The sequence below is a fragment of the Perognathus longimembris genome, chromosome 8 (genome assembly GCF_023159225.1).
Source record: "Perognathus longimembris pacificus isolate PPM17 chromosome 8, ASM2315922v1, whole genome shotgun sequence".
Classification (NCBI taxonomy): domain Eukaryota; kingdom Metazoa; phylum Chordata; class Mammalia; order Rodentia; family Heteromyidae; genus Perognathus; species Perognathus longimembris.
In genome coordinates this window covers 3,160,607-3,171,485 of record NC_063168.1, presented here as the reverse complement: position 1 = coordinate 3,171,485, position 10,879 = coordinate 3,160,607, and the positions used below count along the sequence as shown (strand labels likewise).

Sequence of the window (10,879 nt, the reverse complement as noted above, 5' to 3'; positions counted from 1 at the left end):
CGAGGCAGGCACTCTTGCCACTAGGCTATATCCCCAGCCCACACTGTTGCTTTTTTAAAAATTAAAGATAATATCCAGCTTACTTAGTACTGTTGTATTTACATTCCTCTTAAAAGCCTTGCATTTATGTACCTCATTTATGTATCTCAAGCATTTACATTCTTGGGGCCAGGAATGTGGCTTCGTGGTAGAGTGCTTGCCTAGCATGCATGAAGCCCTGGGTTCGATTCCTCAGTACCACATACACAGAAAAAGCCAAAAGGGGCACAGTGGCTCAAGTGGTAGAGTGCTAGCCTTGAGCAAAAGAAGCCGGGGACAGTGCCCAGGCCCCAGGATTGACAAAAAAAAAAGGAATATAGATTCTTGTTGCAAGGCAACGGGCCATGTCTCTAATCCTAGCTACTCAGGAGTCTGAGATCTGAGGACTGTGCTTCAAAGACAGCCTGAACAGGAAAGTCCATGAGACCCTTACACACACACACACACACACACACACACACACACACACACACACGTTATCACTATATAGTATATAAATCTCTCTATATATAAATTACTATGTATATTGATATTCTGTATGTGTCATTATGAATATATATATTCTTCCCTAGGTCCTTAGACTCGAGCTCACGGGGGCACAGATTCCTGGGGAGTGTTTCTTCTTCTTCTCGTCTTCGTCAGCGCCCTTCACTGTGGAACCACAGCCATGGATTATAGCATCTTCCCCGGCAGTAGGAGGCCGGACTGCTTGCCCATGTCCTTGCCATGTTTGTTGTTAGTGACTACTGTTCAGGGTTTTTCTTTAGATCTAGCATGCGGCCAGTAATTTTAATCCATCAGAACAGAAGAGATTTGGTTTTGATTTGTTTGGTCATTCGTTTATTTTGCTTGTTTTGATTTATTTTTCTCATATACCGCCACTTCACTGGTAAATCCTGTCTGTCTGTCTGTCTGTGTGCATGACAACGCAGTGGGCAGGAACTCAGGGCCTGGGCACTGCCCCTGAGCTTTTATGCTCAAGGCTTAAAGGTGCTCTACCTCTTGAGACTGGAGCTAAGAGCCTCGTGGGCGTTCCTGCCTGGCTGGCTTCTGGCCCTCAGAGCTCAGCTCCTGAGCAGCTAAGACTTCAGGTGCTCCCCGTCGGCACTCAGCTGCACTGAGAAATTCTTACTGAATTAGACTCCCCGCCCCCCCCCCCCCAAAGCATTCTGACTGTCGCTGGACACTGGGAAACTCTGTCTTGGGCAGTGCTGGAGAACAAGTTTAGGACCTTGTGCTTTCCTTGAGACAAGGCGAGCCCAGTCCCCAGCCCCGAATTCCATGGCTCCAAAGACTTCAAAATAGATTTAACAGCCTTGAAGACCTTACTTCCAAACAAGTTAATATTATAAAAAACACTGCCTATCAAAACTTAAAAACCCCACCAGAGTGGTGGTTCTCAGTCTTTGCTGCCACTGATTTTAAAATACTTGTTGAAAAATTACAACGTATAGGTCTCAAATAAGAGATTAAAATGTTTTATTAGTATAGATTAGTTGTACCAAGTAATGGGTTTCATTATGACATGAAATGCTCGAGTTCGGATCCCCCGAGAGACCACCAGAGACCAAGACCAATGCAAGCAGCAGAAAGGGCGTTTATTTCGGGCTAGCTCGTCCTCCGCGCTCAGCGGCCCTGAGCCTCGGGCTTCTAGCTGATTTATACTTTTCGGGGCAGGCAGGGACTTAGCATACATCACAGCATCTTTTTAGCAAATCATTACACACCGCGGGGAAATTATAAAATAATTCTGAGGCGTGTTTGGCGCATTTGGTGGCGGGAAGGAATCTGGAAAGGGTCACTGCTCAGATCAAGGGACCGGCGCATCTAAAATTGATTGGTTAGGAAGTCTAGGGGTCTCTTGGTTCCATATCTTGACTCGCATCTATGTTTGCCGGCATCTGGTTTTTTCCTAACTACCAGTCACCTTAGGATTAAGGCGACCTGACGGCATTCCGGAACGTTCCCCCGAGGTGGGGTAGTTCTCGGAACGTTTCATTGCTGTTCTCGAAACTGCAGACTCGGCCGGAGGCTCTTTCTGGAAGGGTTTCTATGGTCTTTGTCACCCAGCTGTGGGAACCGTATTATTTGCTTCTAGGGAAAAGGGGGGGGGGGGGCGAGGGGACAGCAAGCAGCAGGCAGGTTCACAGAAGCAGAATGTGCGGTTAATATCAGTCAATGCAGCTTCACTCCTTCAGACATCCTCATACATGTTCATAATGTCACGTGATCCCCCCTTTTCCCCATTACCCTATCCTCTGTTGTCACCCCCTTACTCCTCTTCTGTGTCTCCTACTCTTCACAACTAGTCCTCATAGTTTCCTCTCTCTCTCTCTCTCTCTCTCTCTCTCTCTCTCTCTCTCTCTCTCTCTCTCTCTGTTGTGTATGTCTTGAACTCGGGCCATTATGTTCTCACTTGGCTCTATCCAGAAAGAGGCCCCAAAGGGTCGTCCCCCCTAGTTGTTTCCGACGGCACGATGCAGGTGCTGACCCCCACACAGTCAGGATCAGCTGAGATGTCATCATGAGTGTCGTGATCATGTTGTTCAGCAGAGACGGGGATCCCGTGGCAGATTCCCCCACGGCAGCTCGAGGGTCATCGCCAGTGACGCGATGGCCCTGGGAAGAACACCCCGCCCGCACCCTCACACCCACCTGGCGCCGACCGCCCAGGCCTGGGCACCGTGGGCTCACCCGCTCACCCGCTCACCCGCTCGCCCCGGCCGCCCGTGGGCCGCCGCCTGGTGGCGCGTGGGACACTTTCTGTTTTTAAAGACTTCCTTTATTGCCATTCTAGACGTGACGAACAGTGGGCTACACGTCCACGCGCCAGGCACTGGGTGCGGTTCCTTCCGTACACAGTCACCCGCCCCCCTCCCCCCACCTCCACGCGGGCTGCACCGTTCCCCCCGGGGCACGCCACCCTGCACTTTCCACCCCTTCTTCCTCGGGGTGGCCGCCCCGCCGCCCTCCACAGACGTGCGTGCGAACACCCCGATGCACGGCGGAGAACAGAAATCAGAACAAGAAAGACAAAGTGGGGAGAAGGCCCCCACTTGCCTGTCCCTGGAGCCCATCGGGAACAGCGCCTTGTTCCATCAACGCGTCGCCCGGTGGTGGTGTCGGGAGGACAGGCCGCTGACAGAGCCGGGGGGCGGTGACGAGAGTGACATCCAGGAGAGCTGGTTAAGAGGATGGCAGCCTCCACGGGGGCCACGCTGGGGCAGTGCCCACTGCGGCAGTGCTGGTGGAGCGAGGCCGGTGGCCAGTGCCGCCCGGGCAGCTTCTCCCCACCGCAGCCCGCGCTGCCCGTCTGTAGCAAGCGGCCCCTGTCTGGGGGTGGGGCGGGGTGGGCATCCGGCCTCCAGTCAATCCGGGGACAAATGCCTGATGGGGTGAGGGCAATCGCCCCTCGAGGGGCATCTGTGTCCACTGCTTTTCAGAGTTCCCCAGGGATGCAAGCTGTTGCCCACCATGGTCATCTACTTGATGGAAAGCTGGTGAACGGCGTTGCTGCCCCGTCTCACTTTCCGCCGCCCTCCCGGGGCCTCAGTTTAGGGTCCCAAGCTAGAAAAGCACATCATTGACAAAACCCCAGCAAGTGCCACGCCAGAAAGCCTCAGCAATTCCAACAGATTGAAGTCACATAAAAGATGCTGCCAAGCTGCTTTCAATTGGACGAGGTAACCAGGAAAATTCCCGTATGCGACGAAATAAAGAAATCTAATTCTAAACTTCAAAACCATCTGATATCAATGAAGAAATAAAAATATAAAGCCCTGTTTCATGAAAAATGTAATACATAGATCAGAAAAGAAGGAAGACTGAAAAACAATAAGGCAAATATTCAGTTTAATGAAGCAAAGAAGAGAACACTAAAATCAGAAGAAGAAGAAAGCCTGTTATGATGGTAGATGCCTTCCACCCCTGCACCAGGCCAAGAGGATGGTGCGCAAAAGAGCGGGGAGCGGCGCTGTGGCTCAAGTGGTAGAGTGCTCACCTGAAGCAAAAGAAGCTTAGGGAAAGCGCCCAGGCCCAGAGTTCAAGCCCCAGCACTGACACCAAATAAATAAATAAACCCTACAGCAAAACTAAGATGACAATTCCTGCTTTGGAATATCAGAAGAGTAAATTTACCACACACCAGTGGCTCACACTTGCACTTTAAGAGGCTGAGATCTGGGGGTGTAGTTCAAAAGCTAGCCTGGGCAGGAGAATCCACAAGACTGCTGTCTACAGTTAACCAAAAATCCAGTAGCTCAAATGGTAGTAGGCTAGCCTTGGCCAAAATCGTCAAGCAAGAGCACAGGCCCTGGGTTCAAGCCCCAATTCTCATTCTCTCTCTCTCTCCCTCACATACACACAAATTCAGTAAACTTTAATGTGAATATTATGAATTATTTAAATTTGTGGCTATTCTAAACCATCAGTAATATGAAAAACTCTTAAGAAAAGCACAACTTACCAAAACAGACACGAATAGAAAACCTATGCATTTGTTGTGTTAGTTTACACGTGGGCATAAATTCTCTGCAGCCCAATGCCAGCCAGCAGTGCTCTCCACCCTGGCAATGTGTGGCTCGCGGCTGCTTGCACCAGTAGAATGTGGGAAAAGTGATCTTCCAGGTTTCCATTTTCACTCTTGGGCCACAGAAACCACCTTTGATAAGGAGGCCATTCTAGCTTATTGAAAGAGAGGCCAGAAAGAGTTGTTCTCAGATGTAGGCTGGATCACCGTTTTGTCTTTTCCTTTCACACTTCTATTTGCATTCAAGCTCAGTCAAGCAAACATCCTCCCCAATCAGAGGGCTTTACTGCCTAACCCAGGAAAACAAGCAGGTAGGAGAAAGGCAGGGAAGCAAGGCAGCCCTTTGTACACCACCGAGAGTGACCACAGCGCTCTCCTGTCTCAACCACATAGCCTCTGTCTGGCTTAACTTAACTGGCTTCTAGACCAACAGACCACTGCTTTTGTCTTAGAGACTAATCCCTAGGAAAGGCTCTCAAGAACCAGGATCATTTTTTTCCAAGCAGAACACGTTTAGAGGTGTTTTCTCTTCCCCTTTGTTACATTAATTTGGTTGTACTAAGGTTTGAACTCAGAATTTGCTGAGTTTGCTAAGCTAGAGCTCTACCACGTGAGCCAGACTCCCCAGCTCAAGTCTTAGATTTTTTTTTTTTTTGGCCAGTCCTGGGCCTTGGATTCAGGGCCTGAGCACTGTCCCTGGCTTCTTCCCGCTCAAGGCTAGCACTCTGCCACTTGAGCCACAGCGCCGCTTCTGGCCGTTTTCTGTATATGTGGTGCTGGGGAATCGAACCTAGGGCCTCGTGTATCCGAAGCAGGCACTCTTGCCACTAGGCTATATCCCCAGTCCAAGTCTTAGATTTTTAAATGGCTCCTCATGTAATTTCTAGAGGTCTGGAGTCACCTAAAAGGGCTAAGGAATTTCTGAAATAAAGGGGTCTATTGAATCACTAGCAATAGTAGTGGGAAAAAGAAAGCATCAGGTACTGGGACAAAGCTCCTGCAAAGACCAGCAACACGACTAAGCAGCAGTTAGGAAATGTCAGAGTTAGAAGTTGTTGTGTTTGGGAAGGAAAGCACTGTCGCTCGTGTTGCTATACAGTTAGAAAGCATGGGGGAATAGGGCAGTCCATAAAGAGAATTGTTGGCTGGTGTTGAAAAAAATCTAAAAAGTCGGCTGGGAATGTGGCTTAGTGGTAGAGCGCTTGCCTGGCATGCATGAAGCCTTGGTTTCAATTCCTTAGCACCACATAAACAGAAAAAGCCGGAAGTGGCGCTGTGGCTCAAGTGGCAGAGTGCTAGCCTTGAGCAAAAAGAAGCCTGGGACAGTGCTCAGGCGCTGAGTCCAAGGCCCAGAACTGGCCAAAAAATAAAATAAAAAATGAAGGTGTCTCATAGACTTCCTTGCCAGGCTAGCTTTGAACCACCATCCTCAGATCTCAGCCTCCTGTGTAGTCAGGATTACAGGTGTGAGCCACCAGCACTTGGTGACACTGTGGACTCTTTTTATCTGCATATTCAACTCATTGTTCTGGGGTCTCTCCTACATAGTTTTCTGTGTTCTGCACTGTCACCTGTACCCAGTGAGCTAGGTCTGAAAAAACCTGTGGTTCTTAGGAGAAAGATTAAGGCAGAACTGGTCAGCTGCCATTGGCATCTCTCCTGTATGCTAAAGGCCACTTGTCTGATCCTAAAACTAATTTAGCCCTCTTCTGCTGCTGGTAGCACTCGGGCCCAAACTGGCCAGAAATGGCAGAAGGCCAGTGACCAGGGCAAGTGTTCCAGTAACAGATGTGCAATTGGTGGATAAGCACCCCAATTTCTTTGTCCCTAAGCAGTGAGAATTCTATGCAGTGTCCCAGAGGTCCCCAGTGGAACTGAGCCCATTTCTCCTAAAAGGAACTTGATAATGCACTTGCCATTGGCTGTCTTCTGTCTCCTTTGGGAATACTTCTGGGTTCAAATTACAGATTATCTGCAACCCAATTGTCAGAATTGGTTTTCTGAGGGGATGAAAACCTAGACAGTACAGTACAGTGTGTGTGTGTGCTGAGGCTTGAACTTGTGGGCTAATGCTCTTGCCCAGTTTTCTGGCTCAAGGCTGGCACTCTACCACCTGACCCACACCACCAATTGTGGATTTTTGCTGGCTGATTGGATGGGTCTCTTGGATCTGTTTGCTCAGGCTGGCTCCTGATTAGCTAGGATTACAGCTGTGGGCTTCTAAGCCACATCCTTCCATGCAGTTGTTTTCGATAGGGCCAGTATCTTCTTCTCCATCAGCCACAAGTCATGTTTCTATTGGTCAAATGGCTTTGAATTGAGCAAGGCTATTTAGTATCACATCCTCTGCAAGGAAACTCCATACAGATTTGGAAGGGTAAACTGAGAAAGGGCCTTTTCCATCTACAACAGGAGCAAGGAAAGACCCTTTGGAAGTGTTGATGAGGAAGTCTGTTGTGGAGGCTCAAACCTGTAACCCCAGCTTCTTGAGAGGCAGAGACTGGGGGATCACAGTTTGAGACCAGCCCAGGCATACGCGTTCATGAGACTCCATCTGAACCAATGGCTGGAGGATGGCATGCTTGTTATGGGGGAAACACAAATGGCTGGATGTGGGAGTGAGCCTATCCACAGCAACACAGGGAAACACAAGGAGGCTCACAGCCCAGGCAGGACTGTACCCTGAAAATAACCACAGAGAGGGGATGGAGGCATGGCTCGTTGGCGGAGTGCCTGTCTAGCATGACATAAGGCCTTGAGTTCATGTCCAGGACTACCAAAAGAAAAAGAAAACAGGGAGGAGGGTAATTTTAATTTGTGACCAGGTGAACAGCTATAACATCAGGCTCCTCCTGGACCGTTCCTTGGCAGGCCAGGTGAAACTGTTAGTGGATGGATGAGCAGGGTTTCTGCCCAATCTGCTTTCCTCGTGCCCCTCAGGTGCTAAAGGCAGAAGTCAAAGCCCAGTGGTCTTTATTTATTGGGACTCCTGCTGTCCAGGGAAGCCAGGCACACCCCCAGGGATTCCACATGGCCACCTTGCAGAGGGTGGGGGCATCACGGAGCAGTCCGCTGTTGAGTTTCTCTGAAGTCAAGCACCCTTCAAGAGGCAGGGAGCGGCTGAGCCTGTGGAGAAAGCACAACGGTATCTGCTGGAGCCTCTTCTGTGCGTGGCCTTGAGACGGCTGCGGGAGGGTGCTGGCCTTGCACAGTCCCGTCTGGAGGGAAAGGGTATCTGGCAATGGCCTTGGGGAACAGGAGAGCAACATGCAGTTTACTGAACGAGCCCCACTGGTGCCCACATTGCTCCAGGCGCTGGGGAGCCAGCCGGCGGAAGCAGGAAAGACACAGACTTCAGGATGTTTACGGGAGCCAGAACAGAGACCAGAGCAACCCAGAGAGAGAGGTGGGGTCGGAGATGCTGGGGATCCAGGCTGTGCTGAATTTGAGAGCTGGATTGGCAGAACCGACAGCTGTGGAGACATTTCTAAGTAGAAGTAGAATGCCAGACTCACTCTAATCATTCTGGCACAATCAGAGAAAGGACTAACAAGGATCAGACAGAACACGGAGGCCCAAGAAAAGGCTAGTCTACTGGTATGAGGAAATAGGGTTGCCGGGGCAGAGAGGGCCCCATGAAAAGATGTTCCAGGGAGCTGGCTAAAGACGTTAAGTTTCTTTTAGAGATGATGGTCCATAGGGAAAGGTAGGAAATACCTAAAGGACCATTTATCACTTTTTTCCACTACTGCATTCCAAGAAGACAATAAGTAACAGCCTCATCCAGAAAATTTTAATTCTCTCAGATCGGCTGCCTGCTTGTGCATTAAAAAAGGTGGAAGATGTCAGCTTGGGGAAGAACACGGGACACCCGGTAGGACCTGGGATTTCATTTTCAACGTGAATGAAAAGCCACTGGAGTAATGTGGCTAGATTACACACCCCTGTGTGGGGGTAAGAGAGGAGAGATTTACATAAAGTAGGGAGGATAAAAGGGCAGATAGTCTCTGCCGAGGAAGGTTGGTTAAGGCAGGAGCGGGGAGGTAGGGGAGAAGTGACCATGTTGTGGTTTCTGGATGCAGGGGAAGGCACGTTTGGAGTAGGGGGGGGCTGAGCACTTGAAGGTCTTTACCATGAACAACTAGAAATATGAACGCGGTTATGAGGGGATAAACTGTGGCTGATGATCTGGCCAGCCTCCTTTTACCTCTACAGTTGTGGGGGAAGGTGGCGGCTGCACCTGCTCCGCACACTGCAGGAAGCGCTGTATATGTTCAGCACAATTACCAACCGCGGCTTCATTCTGCCGAAGACACTCTTCAAAGGCCTCGAAAGGCTTAGCGCAGGCCTGGCGGATCTGCCGGATGATGGGGCTGTGGGAACAGGGCGTTTCAGACCCCAGGACCCTCTCTGATCGCACGGTCCAGCCCCTTCCCCTGAACTTGACCATACTCACTGGGAAGACGTGCACCGAGCCATGCTCATCTTAAGGTGGTGACAGTCCCTCTGCCATGACTCTGGCTTGGCTGCCACACATTGGCCATACTGATCGAGCTCGCGGCCGCAGTAACGAGCGGTGACCTCCAGGGCTGCCTGCCTACGGGACGGGACAGGACAGGCTGGGGATAACTTCAGACAGCAGGCAGGCAGAGAAAGGTTCTGATGTCCTGGGCGGATCTAGGGACCTTGGGAATCCTTGGGGCAGGGCACTAGGTCTGGTTATTCCCAGGCGAACTTCGTGATGTTTGGGGGACCCGAGAGGAGGAGGGTCTGTGGACCCCTCTGCAGGTTACTCGGCCGGGGAGTCTGAGGTGGGAGGGAAACGCAAGGGCCCTGGAGGGGAGAGCGTGGGCTCTGGGATGGGTTCGGTGGCTCCGGGAAGCGACGTGGGGGTCGCAGAAGCACGGTGTGGAGGCGGTGGACGGCGCCAGCCTCTGCGGGAGATGCCCAGCGCCTTCCCGGGGAGGTCGTGAGGTGTGGGGGACCCGGAGCGAGGGCGCCCGGGGCTAGGAACCAATCTGTGAGTCACGGCTCGGCGGCCCCGGGTCCGGAGCCCGGAGCTCCACCACGCGCAACCAGACAAACGGCGTCGGGAGCCGGCGGGCGGCAGCCGTCCCGCAGCCCGGAGGGGCGGGAGCCGCGCGCGGGGAGGCCAGGCCCGCCGGGCCCGCGTCCCGGGCGCCGGGGAACGGAGGGGCCGCGGCCGCACGGCCGCACACCGGGGCGCGCGCCCCGCTACTCACATCTCCAGGCCCGGCGCCGGCGAGCGGTCCGTCAGTCCGCGGGGAACGGCCCGCCCCTTCCGGCCGTCATGGCGGCGCCCAGCCCGCTCCGCCCCGCCGCGCCTTTCCGGTCGCAGAGCAGACCGGCAGCACCTTCCACGGGGGATCAACGCGTCGTGGCGGCGCCCAGTGAGCGCACTTCCGGCCACGCCTTCCGCCCTGCGCGGCGAGGCCCCGGAAGTGCTGCGTGCGCTGGCTTCCGCCCTGCGCGGCGAGGCCCCGGGCGCCGGAAGTGCTGCGTGCGCTGGCTTCCGCCCTGCGCGACGAGGCCCCGGGCGCCGGAAGTGCTGTGTGCGCTGGCTTCCGCCCTGCGCGGCGAGGCCCCGGGCGCCGGAAGTGCTGCGTGCGCTGGGTTCCGCTGCCGGGACGGTGGCCGTGCGGGGCGGCGGCGGGCGGCTGCGCGGCCGGGGACCGGGGACCCGGGCCCGCCCCCGCCCCGGCTCCCCTGCTCTGCTCCCCCCGCACCGCCCCCCCCACGCGGGAAAGCTTCCCCACCGAGCACTGTCAGCCGCACCCACTCGCTCGCTGGCGTCTGCGGGGGGGAGCAGTCCCTCACGGCGGGGAGGGCTCGAGCTAGGCCGGGCCGGGCCGGGGGCCCTGGCCAGCCTCGCGCGCCCGCCCGCCCGCAGGACGCGCTCAAGCTGCTCCCACCGGGGCGGACACGCCGCCGCCGCCTCCTCCTCCTCGGTGTGAACGCGCGTGCTCAGCCAGCTCCCACGCGAGCAGCTCGTGGTGGTTTCCGTCGTAAACCCCTGTAACTTGGGATCGTGGCTATAAACTCGAGCCTTTCGTAACATCTGTGTTTCTCGGTGGTCTTGGGGGGAGGGGAGAAGGACGACAACAGTCCATAATACCCTTACTGTCAGTTGTGAATTAGCCACCTTCACGTTTTCATTAAAAAAAAAACAACCACCTGGAACGCACCTGGGGCGGGGGGGGGGGGGGGGGGGAATGGCTCCAGACTTGTTAAAGGAAATACACATGGAATTTGTTTTCTTAACAAACATTCCAACCGAAGACTTTAGTACTT

General features: G+C 53.5%; 1 protein-coding gene across 2 annotated transcripts; it reads right to left on the bottom strand.

Moving 5' to 3' along the window:
- Positions 1–7,364: 7,364 nt before the first annotated feature.
- Chchd5 (coiled-coil-helix-coiled-coil-helix domain containing 5) lies at positions 7,365–9,999 on the bottom strand. 2 transcript variants are annotated; one of them, XM_048352360.1, is made up of 4 exons: positions 9,811–9,999; positions 9,024–9,164; positions 8,775–8,940; positions 7,365–7,693 (listed from the first exon to the last, which is right to left on the bottom strand). In XM_048352360.1, coding segments are annotated over exons 1-4 (333 nt in total). In that variant the 5' UTR covers positions 9,813–9,999; the 3' UTR covers positions 7,365–7,669. The 2 variants fall into 2 exon arrangements, with proteins under 2 accessions (XP_048208317.1, XP_048208318.1); XM_048352361.1 differs by having other exon boundaries at positions 9,024–9,160.
- Positions 10,000–10,879: the final 880 nt, after the last annotated feature.

Bases quoted from the DNA above. Each gene is read 5' to 3' on its own strand.
- Chchd5 (XM_048352360.1), bottom strand. The intron at 8,941-9,023 runs GTGAGTATGGTC...CTGTTCCCACAG, and splicing joins GCTCGGTGCACGTCTTCCCA to CCCCATCATCCGGCAGATCC. The intron at 7,694-8,774 runs GTAAAAGGAGGC...CTTTCTCCACAG, and splicing joins CTTCCCCCACAACTGTAGAG to GCTCAGCCGCTCCCTGCCTC.